The sequence below is a fragment of the Drosophila miranda genome (assembly GCF_003369915.1).
Source record: "Drosophila miranda strain MSH22 chromosome Y unlocalized genomic scaffold, D.miranda_PacBio2.1 Contig_Y1_pilon, whole genome shotgun sequence".
NCBI classification, from domain to species: Eukaryota; Metazoa; Arthropoda; class Insecta; order Diptera; family Drosophilidae; genus Drosophila; species Drosophila miranda.
In genome coordinates this window covers 34,873,341-34,895,903 of record NW_022881603.1, presented here as the reverse complement: position 1 = coordinate 34,895,903, position 22,563 = coordinate 34,873,341, and the positions used below count along the sequence as shown (strand labels likewise).

Genomic DNA, 22,563 nt, shown 5'->3' with positions numbered 1-22,563 from the left:
TCGGCATGTGGAGACGTGATTAGCAATCCTCTCTTGCGAAGCTCCAAAGTTGCTATGTTTTTAGTAGGAGATACAGGCCACTTATCCTTGGAGCCTAGCAAAAAGGATGGGCCGTGAAACCATAGCTCTGACTGGATAAGATGGTTGGGAAGCGAGCCTCTCGAGAGAATATCAGCAGGATTTAAAGATGTGGGAACATAGCGCCATTTCATGGCTGCCGTCAACTCCTGAATTGATGCCACTCGATTTGCCACGAAAACTTGAAGTTTAGCTGGCTCGTCCCTAATCCAAGATAATGCTGTTGACGAATCCGACCAGCAATAGAACCGACCTGTAAAGATTCCATGTCCTTTACATTCTGAATAATTTTCGCAAGCAAATGGGCTCCACTTAATTCCAGCTTAGGAATCGATATAGTCTTTAGCGGCGCCACTCGCGACTTTGAGCACAAAACGTGGCTCGAAGACTGGGCTTCCCTGGACACGACGTACACGCAAGCGCCATATGCTTCTAAGCTGGCATCACAGAATCCGTGAACTTCTGTAGCCACACTAGAACGAAGAACCAAGCGAGGAAATGAGATCCGAGAAATGCTTGCCAAACTATTTCTCAAGTCCATCCAAGTTGAATGCAACGCTGAGGGTACGCTTTCATCCCAATCCAAATTTTCTCTCCAAAGCTGCTGAAGGAAGATTTTGCACCTGACAATGACTGGATTTATCAATCCAAGGGGGTCGTAGAACCGCGCAATCGTAGATAAAACCGACCGCTTTGATGGCTTTGAGTTTGTGTCCAGTCCCACGCTAAGCCGAGAGTTTTGGCAATGTCGCTTCCATCATTAAACTTTAGGAACTTCTCTATGTCATCTTCAGGGGTTCCCTCAAGTACTTCCTGGTGACTGGAGCACCATTTCCTAAGTGTAAAATTACCACGGGACAGTAAAGCTGATGTTTGGTGCATCTTGTCCATGACCGGTGCGACCGAATTACCGCCCGAAATAAGGTCATCCACGTAAAACTCCTGCCGCAGAGCAGCTGAGCCAAGAGGGTAGGACTCACCCTCGTCAATGGCCAGCTGGTGCATTGCGCGGACCGCTAAAAATGATGCAGCCCTCGTCCCGTATGTGACGGTGTCTAATGTGTAGACTTGAACCTCGGACTCGATGGAATCTCGCCATAGGATGCACTGATACAAATTGTCGGGTGGAGACACTCGTACGCAGCGGTACATTTTACAAATGTCCCCAGTGAGAGCGACTGGATATGTTCGAAAGCGAATCAATATGTTATACAATTCAGGCTGAATAACAGGGCCTGTCATCATCACATCATTTAGAGAATATCCAGTTGATGTAGCTGCGGATCCGGAATACCGCTCCTTGAGTGTAGGATTACGCTCCAGTTTTCGCTCCAGACTGATGAACCGTCGATAAGCCTGAGCATAAGATTCTCCTAAACGATCAGTATTGTTATTTAGCGGCAGACGAACTGCATCCTCCCCGGATGGCAACCGTGAAAGGTGGCTTACGAAATGTGCTTCACAATCGTCTTCTTCTTTGGTATTCAACCCAGCCTCCACACAATTCTCGACTTCCCAAAACATACGAAGAGTTTTATCCAACCTTGCTTCCATCTCAGCTATCGAATCTGGTCAATTGTGCGTAGCCAAAAGCGCCGAGCTTGATACCTTCTGTCCACCGCGAGATGCGATCCACCCAAGCCGGGTCTTCTGCAGAAGAGGCAGTCCATCGGTGAGTTTGATTTGCCCTACGCAGAGGAGATCATAAAAAACGCTCGCACCAATGAGAAGATCAACCCGTTGAGGATTGAAAAATGCAGGATCAGCAAGCTGAATGTTAGATGGAATACGCCAATCGGATACATTACTGTCATACTTGGTTGAGAATCGGTAATCGTGGGGGCGATGAGAGCAGTAAGTGTAGTTGTGTAAGCAGAGGTGCGAGAATGCATACAAATGCTTATGGTGGATCCCTCAGTACAAACGCTGGTATCGCCCAGGCCAGACACAAGTGCAGGCGATTGCGGTCTCCTAAGCTGAAGCTGCTGGGCGAAACTGGATGTGACGAGATGCAGCTGCGATCCTGAATCTAAGATGGCACGACAAGGAACTAAAACGCCAGACCGATTCTTTACGAGAACCACGGCTGTAGCCAGAAGCACGACATCAGAGTGAAGACCTTGGGCAGCAAGAGAGGTAAACGAAGGTAGAGACGAGCTGCTAGCAGAATTTTGAGCAACGGAAAGAGTGTCCGGTTGAACGGCCAGATCGGGAGGAGTAATACATGGGCAGCCTTGTGTTGTGGGCTGTATACTATCGAAGTGCAACAAACTATGATGCCTACCGCCGCATACTCGACATTTTCCACTATTGCACTAGGCAATTGAAGCATAGGGAAAGCTTCTTCACTTTTTTGTGGCGCAGCAGCGGTGAGAGATTTCCGAATATCTTGCACGAGTATATTCCATGGCCCGCTGAGTGGCAAAAGACGCATACAGACGGGTCGGCGGAAGAGTTGGAAGCTACAAACGTTTTCTTAATGGTTTTTTCCCACCTGATCGCTACTAGCGTGTGTCGCTGTAGCATATTCCAATCGCTCCATTTTCTGGCAGCGTTGCTGCAAGAATTCGAAGAATTCCTCTGCGGTAGGTAAAGCATCCGACGATGTGTGCTCCTCCCATTTGGTTTGCGTCTTCGAATACAACTTCTGCAGCAGCATGTTGATGTCCATGAATCCTGAAATCTCCTCAGCAGTTCCCAATGTCTGCAACGCTCGCATGTGTAAATTGACTGCATCCGAAAACTCCCGAAGCCTTTTAGCAGAAGGCGAGTCTACCCTCTTTAGCCCAACAATCTTCTTGATGTGTGCCTGGAAAACAAGTCTTTTGTTATTAAAGCGTTTATTAAGTATATCCAGAGCCGCACGATAATTGGCACTGGAGAGTTTTAGCGATGGAACCGAATCCAAAGCCGCATCAGCGAGGCAAGAGCGAAGGTGTTGGAATTTCTCGATGTCACTGAGATCCGCATCCGCTTCAATCACCGATTTGAACATTGCCATAAAATCCGAGAACTCGACGTATCCACCAGAAAACTTAGGCACCTTCAGCTCAGGAAGTCGCTGCTTGTGAGCCATGATGATGGTACTATGTCCGGAATGGCTTGGCAGAGTCGTAGAATGGGCAGCGGCGTGTGACTGGCTTACTTCAACAGCAGCCAGCAACTCAGCTTTCAACGATATGAAAAGAGAATCGAAGATTTCGCGCAGCTCACTCCCAATTTCGTTTTGATCGAGAGCCTCCAACTCATTATGGGCCTTATTAAATTCCTCTCGAGTTTCTGCCAACATATCAAGGCGCACCTCGACTTCCGCGGCGGTCAGCTTATCGATTTTATTCCCCGCGAAGGATTCACCAAGCCTGTGCAATCGATCATATAATGACTGACTTTTACGCTTATACAGACTCAGTCTGGAATCAGCCACCACAATATTTCCGCCCGCGCCTGTATTCGGATCGTTGTCCATGTTAACCGTTGTGCAATTCGACACAACAACGGAAAATGAAATACCGCTTAAGCGACGATGTATAGACGCGAGAGCGAGAATGCAAGACACGAAAAGTCAAGAACCGCGGCTGCAGCTGCGCAGAGAATGAGAGATTCGACGCTTAAAGTACCGGAATTTGTCTATAAATATTCCAGCCGCACTCTCACCGAATTTTCACTTTAAACTGTTTTTCAACGTGCACCCAAATGTATTTGTTGGTAGTTAAACTACCCAACAACAAAATATTGTATAAATAATAAGTGTTTTAACGGAACGCGATTAAGCAATGGTTTTATATCACGTCGGGGTCACCAATGTTTGAGATGCCAAGCTTTTTTAGCACCTATGTGTTTCAAAATGAAAAGAGATTTTGGGTTAAACTTTATAATTCGTATTTAATCTTGGTGGCATAGCGGAAGCCGATTGCTTGCTATTGCCAGATAAACTTTATGCGAGATCAATATGCAACCAATGCGCAGAGGGGTTAGCATAGAACTAAACTATAGACGACGGCGTTAGATCAAAGTGATTGCCGAAGTGACGGCAGCAGATCAAAGTAGTTGCCGAAGTGGCGGCGGCAGAGAGCCCCTTTAGCGGGAGAGCGCAGCAGCTCTGCAGAACGTCAACGTTTTACAACAAGGCGGCTCTGTCTGCAATACAATACTAATGTTAAAGTTACGGTTATTCTTCAGCGGCTGGCCCGAACAGTGCTTTTAATTTCATTGCCCCGCAGGCTGAAATTGTTCAGGACGTCAATGCACTCATTGTTTTCCTTTGATGCGGCCACTGTGATCGCGTTCTGGTGCTGCTCATCCACAACGTACGGATCAGCACCCATAAACAGCAAGACGCGTAGGTGGTTAGCATTGTTCCGCTGAGACGCAATGAGCACGGCAGTCTTGCCGCTGGTCGAATGGCGATAGTTGACGGGCACCAAGTCGTAATTGACGGCATACAGAAATGGACGAATAGAAAGATCAGTGCCGAGCTCCTCGTAGGCATCCAAACATTTATCCATTTTCTCATTTCTGGCGGTTTTGGTTCTGTACACCTCTGGAGTCTCCTTGTAAATGTCCTGCCCTTGTGAATGCCAGCCTCTGAAATACGGCTGTGAATATCACCCAAATAAGAAATGCGGGTCGCCGGTTTTTGGGCTCCTTTCGGCATCAATTCTGTCCCTTCTCCAAAATAGTCGTTAAATTTCTTCACGTCGGCCATTTGACATAGCAGTATGACTCGAAGATTTTGGTGCAAGGTCAGGGCATTTCGCAATTCACTGAGCAATCGTCGATATAGGGATCATGCCTGTGCACATCGTTAACAATGAAGTGGCTGATGTTCAGGCATTTCTGGCTTGTCAGAGAACGTAACACATACTGCGCCGTGGAGCATATAATGTGCGTTCCCGAGCTGAACTCCCACAGTCTCACCCAAATCCTCGGCGAAGTAATGAGCCAGGCGCTTGCTATTGTACATTGCCAAAACGTTTTCATTCTCGATGCAAATTATCTTCGCATTTGTTTTCTTAGACGCTCAATCTTCAAAAATGATTATTGGCATATACAGCGATTTGTCCCACGAGAGATCTGCACTGAACACAATGGTGTTTTGCTGAAATTTTGGGGCCTCATCTACCATTTCCGACGATCATGGCGCCTACGCCGCGTGTCAAGGACGATACCCAGCGCAATTTACTGAACAAATTTCCCGGCTATCCGTTCATCGACAACGTCATACGATGCAAATTATCTTCGCATTTGCGATACTGACTTAGTATCGGGTATAACTGTAGAGTTGCGGTGTCCACAGCAACTCACAACGTTCCCCCTCGTTATTTTTTTTTGTTGAACTATTTTGTTTAAACCTTGCTTTAGTCAAAATACAATAAAAGCAAGAACTAAAAACTAAAATTATGTGGGCAGAACTAATGGTCTTATAGGCTCTGCACACTGAGCCCATCCCGGGGAATGGTGGGATTTTTTGACAGATGTGAAACTCCGATTCACACTGCCACCATCCACCATCCACCATCCGTCAAAAACAGCTGATGCCAATAACAAGTTCATTAAATTTGCGCGGAAGATTTATTAATTCTTGGTTCTTATAATGGATGATGAAGATATAGCAATTATTTCGGCTGTGGTTCAACAGCAAAATATTTTCTTGCACCAACTAATAATGTTGCTGTCAATGAATAATGATGATGACGATGATGACTTTAACATTGACGAGGATGAGATGACCCAGATGACTGCCATAAAAACACAAAAGCCAGGAAGATTATGGTCGTTTGTGAGTACTTCTACTAACTTCAACCATAGTTTAAAGTACAAGGACATATTTTATGGTTTTAGAAGCGGTTCGGGACATTTTGATAGAAAGATGTACCAGAAAACAACGAGGCGTTTTTCAAAGAGAGTTTCCGAATGGAGAGGCCCTGCTTTGATATTTTAGTGAATCGGCTTGAAGTGCTGCGAAAGAAGGACACCAACTGCCGAGCTGCAATTCCTTTGGAAAAGCGCATCGCCATTGCGCTATACACTTTGGACTCGTCCTCTGAGTACCGAACAGTTGGCAGGCTTTTCGGTGTAGCTCCAAACAGTGTGTGTAATATCCTGCACGAGTTTTGCAGAGCACTTATCGACGAGTTTTCGAAGGAGTACATGTCGCCCAATTACCTAACTTCCGACAAAATTGATGAGTGCGTAAAGGGATTCGAGGCAATTGGGTTTCCTCAGTGCCTAGGTGCAATTGGTAGGAAATCAATAAGAACTTCAGCAATATGTTTACATATAAATTGGTTTTTAAACTTCCTTTTTATTCTAGATGGATGCCACATCGAAATAAAACCACCAGCACCTGAGGCAGTAGACCACCATAACTATAAGGGCTGGTATTCCACAGTCTTGTTTGCCCTAGTGGATTATAGGTATGCAAATATCTTGCACAAAAATATGTATTTAGCATTATGTCCTAAATTATTTAAATCCGATTCTTTTTAGATACAGATTTACATATGTAAATATCGGCTCTGCAGGAAGGTGCAATGACTCGATGATATACCAGAAGTCAAGCCTTGCAAAACATATCGAAGCATCGGCATTACTCCAAGAGAAAGCCAAGGAAATAAGCGGAGTAAACGTCCCTGTAATGCTTATCGGGGACTGGGCATTTAGGTTTTCTAAAAAGCTGATGAAACCTTACCCGTTTTCCACAGTCGCCTCTTTGGAACAGCGCACGTTTAACTACAACCTTTCCAAAGCTAGGCGAGTGGTGGAAAATGCATTTGGGCATTTAAAAGCCAGATTTCAAATAATCGGAAAAGGTCTTGATAGCCACCACAAAAATAATAGCGCTGTTGTATTTTACACAATATATTAAATATGCACAACAGCGCGATTAATGAAAATTGGGAGCTTGCAACAAATGAGCAGCGCGAACAGCCCGATACCAGCAACAGTTCTGCTGACTTTAATCAGTCAGCAGAACAGATACGATCTGCAATCGCAAAATATTGTGTAGACCGTAATGAAAATTAAAAACTTATTTATTTTTATTTTTTAAAACTTCTAATAAGTCGTTCTGGAATTTTGTTTGGGTGCTGATCAAGTCCTGCACCATCTTCTCCTGCCTAACGTCGTGCTCCTCCTTCTTTCTGTGGTGGTCCTTTTGTTGTTCGAGACGCTCCTGGGCGATCTCTGCCAGCCACGAAATGTCGGTCTTTTTCTTTTTCTTTGGCGGACGCCCAGACAAGGTGCTGGAGCTACAAGATCCGTCCAGGTCCATCTCAATAATATCCGAAAAGTACTCATCAGGATCTGCAATGAACACCTTAAATGAAATATATTTTTTTAGCAATAAATTAATAAAACTTACTGTCGTTGTCCAATGTGCTCTGCTCCATGTTGTTTGCACTCAAGATGCCAAATCAGCGAACTTCAGTTCAGCGCCCTGAATGTGACGGTCAACCGGCGGTAATCTGATATCTTGCACATGCCGCAAGATCAGCATTATCGCTTATGCCAAGTCGGCTTACCGACTGTAGCTTTGTAGCTCTAAGTACATCTAGTTTGTAGCTTTGCATTCTTTGGCAATTAAATAATTTTGATTCAGCTTATGTCCCAGCTTGCTGGTGGCTCCTAGTTTTAGTTCTGTTCTTATAACGAAAGCTAACGCTTGTTAATAAACCTTGCTCCGGCAACCAGCCGTAGACACTTTGAATTATTAATTCTATACCACTGTACCACAAGGCCAGTGATAAGAGAGACAGTTATCTCTCCAACATAATCTTCATAAAGGATTCTATACCACGGAACCCGCACGAGGACCACCGCATCAAGCAGCTAAGGCTACTTGGACATACGGACAACTTAATTTACACATGTGAATTTTTGCGTGGTCCGCGCAAATCTTCAATTTTCTCCTTCCATATGTCAATCAGCAGGCTCTCAAGCGCGGCACTCCATTTCACCCTGCCGCCTGCTGTTGTTCTCTTGTTTGCTGCATTGTGTAATAATATTATATATTATAAACAATAAAAAAACAAATATATCTATTCAACGTACCACTGGAGGAGTTTTCTGGCACTAAATCCATTTTATTAATAAGTTTTTCGAAAATTTGGTCTGCTGTCCTTCCGAGCTGTTCTGTTGTTGTTTTTTGTTAATTTTGTCACAATCATTGTTTACGTTATCGCAGTGAATACCATTTTTCCATTGTGAATGCTAATTATTCAGAGTTGCATTTGAAAACCATCGGCTAACTATCGCATAGAAACGTGCGGTTTAGGAACATCCAAAATGGATGGTGGACTAACTGGACTAACCTTACGGACCATCCCAGAAATGGATGGTGGATGGTCGTCAGTGTGAACAGCCTATTACGGACCATCCCCGAAATGGATGGTGGATGGTCGTCAGTGTGAATAGCCTATTAGTAAGCCAGAATTATTCAACGGAATCTCTAAATTGAGCAATATGAACGACTATCCTCTTTCGTTTTTTTGTCTTGACCTATTTCGCTAAAACCTTTTTTTTTACGAAAAATCCAATAAAAGCAATTATTTAGAATAAGCCAGTTAAGTAGAAAATTGAATCATTAATCAGTTGAAAATTTGTGGGCATGGCTAAATATTCTGTATAGCTGAGAATATTCGACAGAATATCAAAATTGAGGAACATATATACAACTTGAGCTCGTCAGTATATTTACGGTATATTTTTAAAGTAAGACGTGTTGGACAGAATTTCGCTGCCGTTGCAAGGGAAGTTCTTGTACCGAAAAGTAAAAACGCAACCATTCATATGTATGGTTTATTTGTGACTAATAAATGCTCTGCTCGCAGGCAGATAGAGACCGAAACGAAAGGGAGAACAAAAAGGTAGATAAGAGAACGTTGCTTCGTTACGTCTCTCACTCATACATACGTCTACATACTCATATGTCTGTCAATACATGCGTGCATTGCTAGAGATGGTCAAGATATCTGCAATCATATCTGTTGTACTAGCATACTTTAACTTAACTTGACCTTCTTCTACAATCTGTCGTACAAAGTGATATCTAATATCAATATGCTTGGTCCTTGAGTGATGCACTGGGTTCCTAGCCAGCTCTTGTGCGCTCAGATTATCGCCATATAAGGTAGTTGAGGTAGCTTCATCTCCACAGCCAATTTCAATGATTAAGCGACGTAAGAATATGGACTCCTTACACGCAGCCGACAGTGCCATGTATTCTGCCTCCGTGCTGCTAAGTGCCACGCTGCGTTGTTTCTCAGATCGCCAAGAAATTGGGCCACCTGCCAAAAAATAAACATAGCCCGTATACGACTTCCGGTTAGTTCGATCGCCGCCCCAATCCGCATCCACATATCCAGTAAGTGGCTGGTGACACCCTTTGTAGTATAGTTTGAAGTTCATCGTCGCTGCCAAGTACCTCAGAACGTGCTTCACACCAGCCAGATGCTCTGCGTGCGGATCTTTGTTCCTCTGGGCCAACTTTGCAACTGAATGCAAAATGTCCGGTCTGGTTGTGAGTGCCAGCCACATCAGCTCACCAATCATGGATTGATACATGACAGGATCAACCTTTTGACACTGCTCATTAGTACAATCCACCTGGAACCCCGCATCCAACGGAGTAGCCACTGGTCTACATTTGTCCATGTCGTGAGCTTGCAATAGTTCCCTGATGTATTGCGAGTGGCCTATGGTGATAGGCCCAAGCTCACCTTCACGGTGCAACTTCATGCTTAAAAACAGCTCTGGAACACCTTTGTCGATACATTCGAACGCATTTGAAATAGCCGATTTGATACCGAGCATGTCCTCTTTGGACTGACATGCTATAAGTAAATCGTCAACATATACCAAGATTAACGATAAGTTACCTTTCCCTCTCTGCTGGTAGAGGCACGGCTCGTTGTCACAGGAAACAAAACCCAGATTAGTCAGGACGCCATTCAGCTTCGAATTCCATTCCCTTCCTAACTGCTTCAATCCATATATTGCCTTTTTATGCAGCATAGCCTTCGCTGGATAAGCTCGATCAATGTACCCTTGTGGTTGCTTCATGTACACCGTATCGCTCAGGTCACTGTTGAGGTATGCCGTACATACATCCATTTGGTTGACATATAATTTCAATTCTGCTGCTAGCGCAAGAATAAATCGCACGCTCTCCAGTCTGCAGACTGGAGAAAATGTTTCCGCATAGTTTATGCCGTACTGCTGGGAGCAACCTTTTGCCACCAGCCGCGCCTTGAAACGTTCGATTTGACCATCTTTGTCGCGTTTCAGGCTATATACCCATTTGCATCCAACTGCTCGTTGTCCTGCCGGTAAGTCTGCCAACTGCCATGTCTCGTTTGCCATTAATGCCTCATATTCGCGTTGCATCGCTTCGGACCAATGTGATGCATGAATACTGATCAACGCCTCCTCGTAGGATACTGGAATCTTTACGTTGCTGGCAACCAGAGCACCAAGAATGTTGTACTCCTTTCTCGGACGGCCAGGTTTGCCGGTCCGAATCAGCCTTGGTCTGCCAGGTCCAACGCGAGGAGCTGGCTCATCTGACTCAACCTTTTCTGTTGCGCTCTCGTACCCATCAGTACCGCTGCTACTTTGATTCTCCCCGTCAACGCTTGCACCATGGCTGCTGTCTCCACCGCTGCTGTCAATGTCATCAGTATCGCCGCCTGACTGCATGCTAACCTCTGCCTTCGGAAGTTCGAATGTGACTGTATCCTTGTCGTCTTGGATCTCGTCAAAGAGAACATCTCGCCTCTCAATCACCTGATGAGACACAGGGTCATACAGTCGATAGCCCTTAGCCGCTACTGAATATCCAATCATGCGATATTCTTTGCCTTTTGGTTGAAGTTTACTCTTCCTTGGACCCTTGTCCAAAGCTACTGCAACGGAGCCAAAAACCTTTAGATGACCAACAAAAGGTTTCTTACCATTCCACGCTTCCATAGGCGTCATACTGGTCAGCGCCTTGGTCGGTGATCGATTCCGTACATACACAGCTGCGTTGACTGCCTCAGCCCACAAGGATTCGCCTAATCCTGACTGGACCAGCATACATCTTGACATTTCCACCAGAGTGCGGTTTGCCCTCTCAGCAACGCCGTTTTGCTGTGGAGTGTACGCCACTGTCAGCTGCCTCTCAATCCCATTAGTTTTCCGAAATTCATCAAACGATTTGTTGACAAATTCACCGCCATTGTCGCTCCGGATACATTTGAGACTTTTTCCCGTTTGCCGTTCAACCAGGGTTTTGAACTCGACGAACTTCTGGAAGACTTCATCCTTTGTCCGCAGGAAATACACAAATATACGCCTTGATTTGTCATCGATGAAGGTTAGAAAATACTTTGATCCAGCAAGCGACTGTGTGCCAAAGGGCCCGCACACATCTGCATGAACTAGTTCCAATATATCTTGAGCTCTACTGGTGGTTGCAACAGGAAATGGTTGCGCATGAATCTTGCTGACCATACATGTTTTGCAATTCATATTCCCCGGGAAAACCATATTTTCAATGCCGCGCACCATTCCTTTGCTGATCAAATCTTTCATACTACTGATGTTCAAGTGGCCGTACCGTTTATGCCACAGGGCACCATCAGCCTTAACCGCCGCAAAACAGTTGTTTTGTTTTCCTCGAAACATATACAAGTTTCCAACTCTGTTCGCCTTTACAATGCATTCGCCATTTTGGATAACTCGTGCATATTCTTGTCCAAAAGTGACGAAACATTTATTCTGTACAGCGCTGCTCACCGAGAAATAGTTTCCATTCATTTCGGGCACATAGAGAACATTCTTTAACAGCAGCGTGCATATCTCTGGCTTCAGCTCTACTTCCCCTTTTCCTTCAGCTTTTAGGAAACCGGAGTCAGCCAGACCAATCATTTCTGTGTGTTTCTCGAACTTTGTGAATAACTGTTTCTCACAACACATGTGGCTTGTGGCACCACTATCCAAACACCACATACTCTTTTTCAAATTATCTGCGTCCAACGCATTTAATAGACTGCACTGCTTGTTCTCCACTCTTGCTGCCCTTTCCACATTTGCGCTCTCCTTCTTACACTGAGTCTTCATATGCCCGCGCTCACCACACTTGAAACATATCATTGTATTGTTTCTCTTCTTTAGCGCTCTGTGCGCGGCCGGCTTATGTACTGCGGTATATGCCTTTGCGTATTCCTTTTGATCTTCTGTGTTTCCCTTTCGTTCGCCTTCTACCTTCAAAAGGAAAGTCGGCAGACTGTCGCGCGTCTCTATGGCGACAACGAAATTTTCGAATTGTTCTGGAAGGCTTGACAACAAAACAATTGAGCGCAGTTCATCATTTAGCTCGATTCCTACTGACCCAAGGCCATCAAGAATATCCACGAACTCATTAATGTAGCTTGAAACGCTTTGCCTTTGGTCCATGCGCTTGCTTAGCAATTTCTTGTACAGTTGAACCTTTCGTACAGGTCCACTTGGTTGATGAACACTCTTTAATTTGTTCCATGCTTCGGACGACTTACTGCAATTTTTAATGTATCCCAACTGTGAAGTTTTCACACTCAATGTGATCATGGCCAGCGCCTTTTCATCCTTGGCCTGCCAATTCACACCTTCGGGAACATTCGTTGGTAGCAGGTCAACAGATGCCACACTCCACAATTCAGCGTGCACCAACACAGACCGCATTTGAATACACCAGGAGTCATAATTTCCCTCCTCTAATTTGTCTATTTGATACATCACGCTCATTGCTGATTATCGTTTAGTCTCTGAGTCACACCGATGTTAATAGTTCGTAACTAAAACAATCACTTTACTTTTAATTTACAAAATCCGAACCTGGGCCCATAACCTGTTGGACAGAATTTCGCTGCCGTTGCAAGGGAAGTTCTTGTACCGAAAAGTAAAAACGCAACCATTCATATGTAAGGTTTATTTGTGACTAATAAATGCTCTGCTCGCAGGCAGATAGAGACCGAAACGAAAGGGAGACCAAAAAGGGAGATAAGAGAACGTTGCTTCGTTACGTCTCTCACTCATACATACGTCTACATACTCATATGTCTGTCAATACATGCGTGCATTGCTAGAGATGGTCAAGATATCTGCAATCATATCTGTTGTACTAGCATACTTTAACTTAACTTGACCTTCTTCTACAATCTGTCGTACAAAGTGATATCTAATATCAATATGCTTGGTCCGTGAGTGATGCACTGGGTTCCTAGCCAGCTCTTGTGCGCTCAGATTATCGCCATATAAGGTAGTTGAGGTAGCTTCATCTCCACAGCCAATTTCAATGATTAAGCGACGTAAGAATTTGGACTCCTTACACGCAGCCGACATTGCCATTTATTCTGCCTCCGTGCTGCTAAGTGCCACGCTGCGTTGTTTCTCAGATCGCCAAGAAATTGGGCCACCTGCCAAAAAATAAACATAGCCCGTATACGACTTCCGGTTAGTTCGATCGCCGCCCCAATCCGCATCCACATATCCAGTAAGTGGCTGGTGACACCCTTTGTAGTATAGTTTGAAGTTCATCGTCGCTGCCAAGTACCTCAGAACGTGCTTCACACCAGCCAGATGCTCTGCGTGCGGATCTTTGTTCCTCTGGGCCAACTTTGCAACTGAATGCAAAATGTCCGGTCTGGTTGTGAGTGCCAGCCACATCAGCTCACCAATCATGGATTGATACGTGACAGGATCAACCTTTTGACACTGCTCATTAGTACAATCCACCTGGAACCCCGCATCCAACGGAGTAGCCACTGGTCTACATTTGTCCATGTCGTGAGCTTGCAATAGTTCCCTGATGTATTGCGAGTGGCCTATGGTGATAGGCCCAAGCTCACCTTCACGGTGCAACTTCATGCTTAAAAACAGCTCTGGAACACCTTTGTCGATACATTCGAACGCATTTGAAATAGCCGATTTGATACCGAGCATGTCCTCTTTGGACTGACATGCTATAAGTAAATCGTCAACATATACCAAGATTAACGATAAGTTACCTTTCCCTCTCTGCTGGTAGAGGCACGGCTCGTTGTCACAGGAAACAAAACCCAGATTAGTCAGGACGCCATTCAGCTTCGAATTCCATTCCCTTCCTGACTGCTTCAATCCATATATTGCCTTTTTATACAGCATAGCCTTCGCTGGATAAGCTCGATCAATGTACCCTTGTGGTTGCTTCATGTACACCGTATCGCTCAGGTCACTGTTGAGGTATGCCGTACATACATCCATTTGGTTGACATATAATTTCAATTCTGCTGCTAGCGCAAGAATAAATCGCACGCTCTCCAGTCTGCAGACTGGAGAAAATGTTTCCGCATAGTTTATGCCGTACTGCTGGGAGCAACCTTTTGCCACCAGCCGCGCCTTGAAACGTTCGATTTGACCATCTTTGTCGCGTTTCAGGCTATATACCCATTTGCATCCAACTGCTCGTTGTCCTGCCGGTAAGTCTGCCAACTGCCATGTCTCGTTTGCCATTAATGCCTCATATTCGCGTTGCATCGCTTCGGACCAATGTGATGCATGAATACTGATCAACGCCTCCTCGTAGGATACTGGAATCTTTACGTTGCTGGCAACCAGAGCACCAAGAATGTTGTACTCCTTTCTCGGACGGCCAGGTTTGCCGGTCCGAATCAGCCTTGGTCTGCCAGGTCCAACGCGAGGAGCTGGCTCATCTGACTCAACCTTTTCTGTTGCGCTCTCGTACCCATCAGTACCGCTGCTACTTTGATTCTCCCCGTCAACGCTTGCACCATGGCTGCTGTCTCCACCGCTGCTGTCAATGTCATCAGTATCGCCGCCTGACTGCATGCTAACTTCTGCCTTCGGAAGTTCGAATGTGACTGTATCCTTGTCGTCTTGGATCTCGTCAAAGAGAACATCTCGCCTCTCAATCACCTGTTGAGGCACAGGGTCATACAGTCGATAGCCCTTAGCCGCTACTGAATATCCAATCATGCGATATTCTTTGCCTTTTGGTTGAAGTTTACTCTTCCTTGGACCCTTGTCCAAAGCTACTGCAACGGAGCCAAAAACCTTTAGATGACCAACAAAAGGTTTCTTACCATTCCACGCTTCCATAGGCGTCATACTGGTCAGCGCCTTGGTCGGTGATCGATTCCGTACATACACAGCTGCGTTGACTGCCTCAGCCCACAAGGATTCGCCTAATCCTGACTGGACCAGCATACATCTTGACATTTCCACCAGAGTGCGGTTTGCCCTCTCAGCAACGCCGTTTTGCTGTGGAGTGTACGCCACTGTCAGCTGCCTCTCAATCCCATTAGTTTTCCGAAATTCATCAAACGATTTGTTGACAAATTCACCGCCATTGTCGCTCCGGATACATTTGAGACTTTTTCCCGTTTGCCGTTCAACCAGGGTTTTGAACTCGACGAACTTCTGGAAGACTTCATTCTTTGTCCGCAGGAAATACACAAATATACGCCTTGATTTGTCATCGATGAAGGTTAGAAAATACTTTGATCCAGCAAGCGACTGTGTGCCAAAGGGCCCGCACACATCTGCATGAACTAGTTCCAATATATCTTGAGCTCTAATGGTGGTTGCAACAGGAAATGGTTGCGCATGAATCTTGCTGACCATACATGTTTTGCAATTCATATTCGCCGGGAAAACCATATTTTCAATGCCGCGCACCATTCCTTTGCTGATCAAATCTTTCATATTACTGATGTTCAAGTGGCCGTACCGTTTATGCCACAGGGCACCATCAGCCTTAACCGCCGCAAAACAGTTGTTTTGTTTTCCTCGAAACATATACAAGTTTCCAACTCTGTTCGCCTTTACAATGCATTCGCCATTTTGGATAACTCGTGCATATTCTTGTCCAAAAGTGACGAAACATTTATTCTGTACAGCGCTGCTCACCGAGAAATAGTTTCCATTCATTTCGGGCACATAGAGAACATTCTTTAACAGCAGCGTGCATATCTCTGGCTTCAGCTCTACTTCCCCTTTTCCTTCAGCTTTTAGGAAACCGGAGTCAGCCAGACCAATCATTTCTGTGTGTTTCTCGAACTTTGTGAATAACTGTTTCTCACAACACATGTGGCTTGTGGCACCACTATCCAAACACCACATACTCTTTTTCAAATTATCTGCGTCCAACGCATTTAATAGACTGCACTGCTTGTTCTCCACTCTTGCTGCCCTTTCCACATTTGCGCTCTCCTTCTTACACTGAGTCTTCATATGCCCGCGCTCACCACACTTGAAACATATCATTGTATTGTTTCTCTTCTTTAGCGCTCTGTGCGCGGCCGGCTTATGTACTGCGGTATATGCCTTTGCGTATTCCTTTTGATCTTCTGTGTTTCCCTTTCGTTCGCCTTCTTCCTTCAAAAGGAAAGTCGGCAGACTGTCGCGCGTCTCTATGGCGACAACGAAATTTTCGAATTGTTCTGGAAGGCTTGACAACAAAACAATTGAGCGCAGTTCATCATTTAGCTCGATTCCTACTGACCCAAGGCCATCAAGAATATCCACGAACTCATTAATGTAGCTTGAAACGCTTTGCCTTTGGTCCATGCGCTTGCTTAGCAATTTCTTGTACAGTTGAACCTTTCGTACAGGTCCACTTGGTTGATGAACACTCTTTAATTTGTTCCATGCTTCGGACGACTTACTGCAATTTTTAATGTATCCCAACTGTGAAGTTTTCACACTCAATGTGATCATGGCCAGCGCCTTTTCATCCTTGGCCTGCCAATTCACACCTTCGGGAACATTCGTTGGTAGCAGGTCACCAGATGCCACACTCCACAATTCAGCGTGCACCAACACAGACCGCATTTGAATACACCAGGAGTCATAATTTCCCTCCTCTAATTTGTCTATTTGATACATCACGCTCATTGCTGATTATCGTTTAGTCTCTGAGTCACACCGATGTTAATAGTTCGTAACTAAAACAATCACTTTACTTTTAATTTACAAAATCCGAACCTGGGCCCATAACCTGTTGGACAGAATTTCGCTGCCGTTGCAAGGGAAGTTCTTGTACCGAAAAGTAAAAACGCAACCATTCATATGTAAGGTTTATTTGTGACTAATAAATGCTCTTCTCGCAGGCAGATAGAGACCGAAACGAAAGGGAGAACAAAAAGGGAGATAAGACAACGTCGCTTCGTTACGTCTCTCACTCATACATACGTCTACATACTCATATGTCTGTCAATACATGCGTGCATTGCTAGAGATGGTCATTCTTCAACAAGACGGTATGTTTCGGTATATTTCTGAGGGTCACACTGGTCCCACTTGACGCGTACCAAATTTGACATCTACGGAAAGCGGCGCAAGATTGTGTGAAAAAGTTGCGGTTTGTAAATTCGTTTGATCGAAATGAACGAAATTATTAAAGATAAGTTTATTCCGCAGCAACTGCTGTACTTCATGGCTGGCCGGCGATGCTGCCAACAATTCCCATGCACATTTCGGTCGTCAGAGCACGACATTTTCATGCGATAAGCCAGCTCTTTGGGCTTGCGGGCGCAATGCGTGTTTAATAATGGCGAAATTATCAAAGTATTCAAGCAAGCTTGCCGCCATTACTTGGAGGAGCCGAAAATAATGACATTCTCGCCTTCGACGGCAATAAACATGCTAACCAGGTTGGGACGATCAGGCAACTTGGGAAAAGATGAACTGAAATTGAGCTCAGATTACATTCCACAGCGTGGGTGTGTTGCTGAAATTGTTGGGCCTCATCTACCATTTCCGACGATCATGGCGCCTACGCCGCGTGTCAAGGACGATACCCAGCGCAATTTACTGAACAAATTTCCCGGCTATCCGTTCATCGACAACGTCATACGATGCAAATTATCTTCGCATTTGCGATACTGACTTAGTATCGGGTATAACTGTAGAGTTGCGGTGTCCACAGCAACTGACAACGTTCCCCCTCGTTTTTTTTTTGTTGAACTATTTTGTTTAAACCTTGCTTTAGTCAAAATACAATAAAAGCAAGAACTAAAAACTAAAATTATGTGGGCAGAACTAATGGTCTTATAGGCTCTGCACACTGAGCCCATCCCGGGGGAATGGTGGGATTTTTTGACAGATGTGAAACTCCGATTCACACTTCCACCATCCACCATCCGTCAAAAACAGCTGATGCCAATAACAAGTTCATTAAATTTGCGCGGAAGATTTATGAATTCTTGGTTCTTATAATGGATGATGAAGATATAGCAATTATTTCGGCTGTGGTTCAACAGCAAAATATTTTCTTGCACCAACTAATAATGTTGCTGTCAATGAATAATGATGATGACTAACATTGACGAGGATGAGATGACCCAGATGACTGCCATAAAAACACAAAAGCCAGGAAGATTATGGTCGTTTGTGAGTACTTCTACTAACTTCAACCATAGTTTAAAGTACAAGGACATATTTTATGGTTTTAGAAGCGGTTCGGGACATTTTGGGAGAAAGATGTACCAGAAAACAACGAGGCGTTTTTCAAAGAGAGTTTCCGAATGGAGAGGCCCTGCTTTGATATTTTAGTGAATCGGCTTGAAGTGCTGCGAAAGAAGGACACCAACTGCCGAGCTGCAATTCCTTTGGAAAAGCGCATCGCCATTGCGCTATACACTTTGGACTCGTCCTCTGAGTACCGAACAGTTGGCAGGCTTTTCGGTGTAGCTCCAAACAGTGTGTGTAATATCCTGCACGAGTTTTGCAGAGCACTTATCGACGAGTTTTCGAAGGAGTACATGTCGCCCAATTACCTAACTTCCGACAAAATTGATGAGTGCGTAAAGGGATTCGAGGCAATTGGGTTTCCTCAGTGCCTAGGTGCAATTGGTAGGAAATCAATAAGAACTTCAGCAATATGTTTACATATAAATTGGTTTTTAAACTACCTTTTTATTCTAGATGGATGCCACATCGAAATAAAACCACCAGCACCTGAGGCAGTAGACCACCATAACTATAAGGGCTGGTATTCCACAGTCTTGTTTGCCCTAGTGGATTATAGGTATGCAAATATCTTGCACAAAAATATGTATTTAGCAAGTTGGCTTAATGTCCTAAATTATTTAAATCAGATTCTTTTTAGATACAGATTTACATATGTAAATATCGGCTCTGCAGGAAGGTGCAATGACTCGATGATATACCAGAAGTCAAGCCTTGCAAAACATATCGAAGCATCGGCATTACTCCAAGAGAAAGCCAAGGAAATAAGCGGAGTAAACGTCCCTGTAATGCTTATTGGGGACTCGGCATTTAGGTTTTCTAAAAAGCTGATGAAACCTTACCCGTTTTCCACTGTCGCCTCTTTGGAACAGCGCACGTTTAACTACAACCTTTCCAAAGCTAGGCGAGTGGTGGAAAATGCATTTGGGCATTTAAAAGCCAGATTTCGAATAATCGGAAAAGGTCTTGATAGCCACCACAAAAATAATAGCGCCATAATAATGAGCTGTTGTATTTTACACAATATATTAAATATGCACAACAGCGCGATTAATGAAAATTGGGAGCTTGCAACAAATGAGCAGCGCGAACAGCCCGATACCAGCAACAGTTCTGCTGACTTTAATCAGTCAGCAGAACAGATACGATCTGCAATCGCAAAATATTGTGTAGACCGTAATGAAAATTAAAAACTTATTTATTTTTATTTTTTAAAACTTCTAATAAGTCGTTCTGGAATTTTGTTTGGGTGCTGATCAAGTCCTGCACCATCTTCTCCTGCCTAACGTCGTGCTCCTCCTTCTTTCTGTGGTGGTCCTTTTGTTGTTCGAGACGCTCCTGGGCGATCTCTGCCAGCCACGAAATGTCGGTCTTTTTCTTTTTCTTTGGCGGACGCCCAGACAAGGTGCTGTAGCTACAAGATCCGTCCAGGTCCATCTCAATAATATCCGAAAAGTACTCATCAGGATCTGCAATGAACGGCAGGGTGAAATGGAGTGCCGCGCTTGAGAGCCTGCTGATTGACATATGGAAGGAGAAAATTGAAGATTTGCGCGGACCACGCAAAAATTCACATGTGTAAATTAAGTTGTCCGTATGTCCAAGTAGCCTTAGCTGCTTGATGCGGTGGTCCTCGTGCGGGTTCCGTGGTATAGAATTCTTTATGAAGATTATGTTGGAGAGATAACTGTCTCTCTTATCACTGGCCTTGTGGTACAGTGGTATAGAATTAATAATTCAAAGTGTTTACGGCTGGTTGCCGGAGCAAGGTTTATTAACAAGCGTTAGCTTTCGTTATAAGAACAGAACTAAAACTAGGAGCCACCAGCAAGCTGGGACATAAGCTCAATCAAAATTATTTAATTGCCAAAGAATGCAAAGCTACAAAATATATGTACTTAGAGCTACAAAGCTACAGTCGGTAAGCCGACTTGGCATAAGCGATAATGCTGATCTTGCGGCATGTGCAAGATATCAGATTACCGCCGGTTGACCGTCACATTCAGGGCGCTGAACTGAAGTTCTCTGATTTGGCATCTTGAGCGCAAACAACATGGAGCAGAGCACATTGGACAACGACAGTAAGTTTTATTAATTTATTGCTAAAAAAATATATTTCATTTAAGGTGTTCATTGCAGATCCTGATGAGTACTTTTCGGATATTATTGAGATGGACCTGGACGGATCTTGTAGCTCCAGCACCTTGTCTGGGCGTCCGCCAAAGAAAAAGAAAAAGACCGACATTTCGTGGCTGGCAGAGAGCGCCCAGGAGCGTCTCGAACAACAAAAGGACCACCACAGAAAGAAGGAGGAGCACGACGTTAGGCAGGAGAAGATGGTGCAGGACTTGATCAGCACCCAAACAAAATTCCAGAACGACTTATTAGAAGTTAAAAAAAATAAAAATAAATAAATTTTTAATTTTCATTACGGTCTACACAATATTTTGCGATTGCAGATCGTATCTGTTCTGCTGACTGATTAAAGTCAGCAGAACTGTAGCTGGTATCGGGCTGTTCGCGCTGCTCATTTTTTGCAAGCTCCCAATTTTCATTAATCGCGCTGTTGTGCATATTTAATATATTGTGTAAAATACAACAGCTCATTATTATGGCGCTATTATTTTTGTGGTGGCTATCAAGACCTTTTCCGATTATTCGAAATCTGGCTTTTAAATGCCCAAATGCATTTTCCACCACTCGCCTAGCTTTGGAAAGGTTGTAGTTAAACGTGCGCTGTTCCAAAGAGGCGACAGTGGAAAACGGGTAAGGTTTCATCAGCTTTTTAGAAAACCTAAATGCCGAGTCCCCGATAAGCATTACAGGGACGTTTACTCCGCTTATTTCCTTGGCTTTCTCTTGGAGTAATGCCGATGCTTCGATATGTTTTGCAAGGCTTGACTTCTGGTATATCATCGAGTCATTGCACCTTCCTGCAGAGCCGATATTTACATATGTAAATCTGTATCTAAAAAGAATCGGATTTAAATAATTTAGGACATTAAACGAACTTGCTAAATACATATTTTTGTGCAAGATATTTGCATACCTATAATCCACTAGGACTATGGAATACCAGCCCTTATAGTTATGGTGGTCTACTGCCTCAGGTGCTGGTGGTTTTATTTCGATGTGGCATCCATCTAGAATAAAAAGGAAGTTTAAAAACCAATTTATATGTAAACATATTGCTGAAGTTCTTATTGATTTCTTACCAATTGCACCTAGGCACTGAGGAAACCCAATTGCCTCGAATCCCTTTACGCACTCATCAATTTTGTCGGAAGTTAGGTAATTGGGCGACGTATACTCCTTCGAAAACTCGTCGATAAGTGCTCTGCAAAACTCGTGCAGGATATTACACACACTGTTTGGAGCTACACTGAAAAGCCTGCCAACTGTTCGGTACTCAGAGGACGAGCCCAAAGTGTATAGCGCAATGGCGATGCGCTTTTCCAAAGGAATTTAGGAATTTTCCTAAAACCATAAAATATGTCCTTGTACTTTAAACTATGGTTGAAGTTAGTAGAAGTAAAGTCATCATCATTATTCATTGACAGCAACATTATTAGTTGGTGCAAGAAAATATTTTGCTGTTGAACCACAGCCGATATAATTGCTATATCTTCATCATCCATTATAAGAACCAAGAATTAATAAATCTTCCGCGCAAATTTAATGAACTTGTTATTGGCATCAGCTGTTTTTGACGGATGGTGGATGGTGGCAGTGTGAATCGGAGTTACACATCTGTCAAAAAATCCCACCATTCCCCCGGGATGGGCTCAGTGTGCAGAGCCTATAAGACCATTAGTTCTGCCCACATAATTTTAGTTTTTAGTTCTTGCTTTTATTGTATTTTGACTAAAGCAAGGTTTAAACAAAATAGTTCAACAAAAAAAAACGAGGGGGAACGTTGAGTTGCTGTGGACACCGCAACTCTACAGTTATACCCGATACTAAGTCAGTATCGCAAATGCGAAGATAATTTGCATC

General features: G+C 44.1%; 3 protein-coding genes and 1 long non-coding RNA gene across 6 annotated transcripts; 3 read left to right on the top strand and 1 right to left on the bottom strand.

Annotated features, from left to right (window-relative positions):
• Positions 1-5,559: 5,559 nt before the first annotated feature.
• LOC117189537 (protein ALP1-like) lies at positions 5,560-19,760 on the top strand. Of its 2 annotated transcripts, none has more exons than XM_033394674.1 (5): positions 5,560-5,788; positions 18,421-18,489; positions 18,552-18,951; positions 19,024-19,126; positions 19,214-19,760. In XM_033394674.1, exons 1-5 carry the CDS (start codon positions 5,672-5,674, stop codon positions 19,755-19,757), a joined length of 1,233 nt encoding a protein of 410 aa, XP_033250565.1. In that variant the 5' UTR covers positions 5,560-5,671; the 3' UTR covers positions 19,758-19,760. The 2 variants fall into 2 exon arrangements, with proteins under 2 accessions (XP_033250565.1, XP_033250564.1); XM_033394673.1 differs by having other exon boundaries at positions 5,561-5,788; positions 19,208-19,760.
• Positions 5,765-7,337, top strand: LOC117189544. Of its 2 annotated transcripts, none has more exons than XM_033394689.1 (4): positions 5,765-5,857; positions 5,920-6,319; positions 6,392-6,494; positions 6,574-7,337. In XM_033394689.1, exons 2-4 carry the CDS (start codon positions 5,992-5,994, stop codon positions 6,944-6,946), a joined length of 804 nt encoding a protein of 267 aa, XP_033250580.1. In that variant the 5' UTR covers positions 5,765-5,857; positions 5,920-5,991; the 3' UTR covers positions 6,947-7,337. The 2 variants fall into 2 exon arrangements, with proteins under 2 accessions (XP_033250580.1, XP_033250579.1); XM_033394688.1 differs by having other exon boundaries at positions 6,568-7,337.
• LOC117189557 lies at positions 7,095-7,646 on the bottom strand. The gene is made up of 2 exons (XM_033394704.1): positions 7,442-7,646; positions 7,095-7,383 (listed from the first exon to the last, which is right to left on the bottom strand). Exons 1-2 carry the CDS (start codon positions 7,467-7,469, stop codon positions 7,109-7,111), a joined length of 303 nt encoding a protein of 100 aa, XP_033250595.1. The 5' UTR covers positions 7,470-7,646; the 3' UTR covers positions 7,095-7,108.
• On the top strand, positions 17,335-17,935 carry LOC117189603. The gene is made up of 2 exons (XR_004473477.1): positions 17,335-17,458; positions 17,518-17,935. It is a non-coding gene; the product is annotated as an uncharacterized LOC117189603 (long non-coding RNA).
• Positions 19,761-22,563: the final 2,803 nt, after the last annotated feature.

Coding starts and splice junctions, on each gene's coding strand:
- LOC117189537 (XM_033394673.1), top strand. CDS start 5,672: ATGGATGATGAAGATATAGCAATTATTTCGGCTGTGGTTCAACAGCAA. Junction 5,789..18,420: donor ATGACGATGATGACTTTAAC/ATTGACGAGGAT, acceptor ATGATGACTAAC/ATTGACGAGGATGAGATGAC. Junction 18,490..18,551: donor CAGGAAGATTATGGTCGTTT/GTGAGTACTTCT, acceptor TTATGGTTTTAG/AAGCGGTTCGGGACATTTTG.
- LOC117189544 (XM_033394688.1), top strand. CDS start 5,992: ATGGAGAGGCCCTGCTTTGATATTTTAGTGAATCGGCTTGAAGTGCTG. Junction 6,320..6,391: donor TCAGTGCCTAGGTGCAATTG/GTAGGAAATCAA, acceptor TTTTTATTCTAG/ATGGATGCCACATCGAAATA. Junction 6,495..6,567: donor TTTGCCCTAGTGGATTATAG/GTATGCAAATAT, acceptor GATTCTTTTTAG/ATACAGATTTACATATGTAA.
- LOC117189557 (XM_033394704.1), bottom strand. CDS start 7,469: ATGGAGCAGAGCACATTGGACAACGACA. Junction 7,384..7,441: donor GAGCACATTGGACAACGACA/GTAAGTTTTATT, acceptor TGTTCATTGCAG/ATCCTGATGAGTACTTTTCG.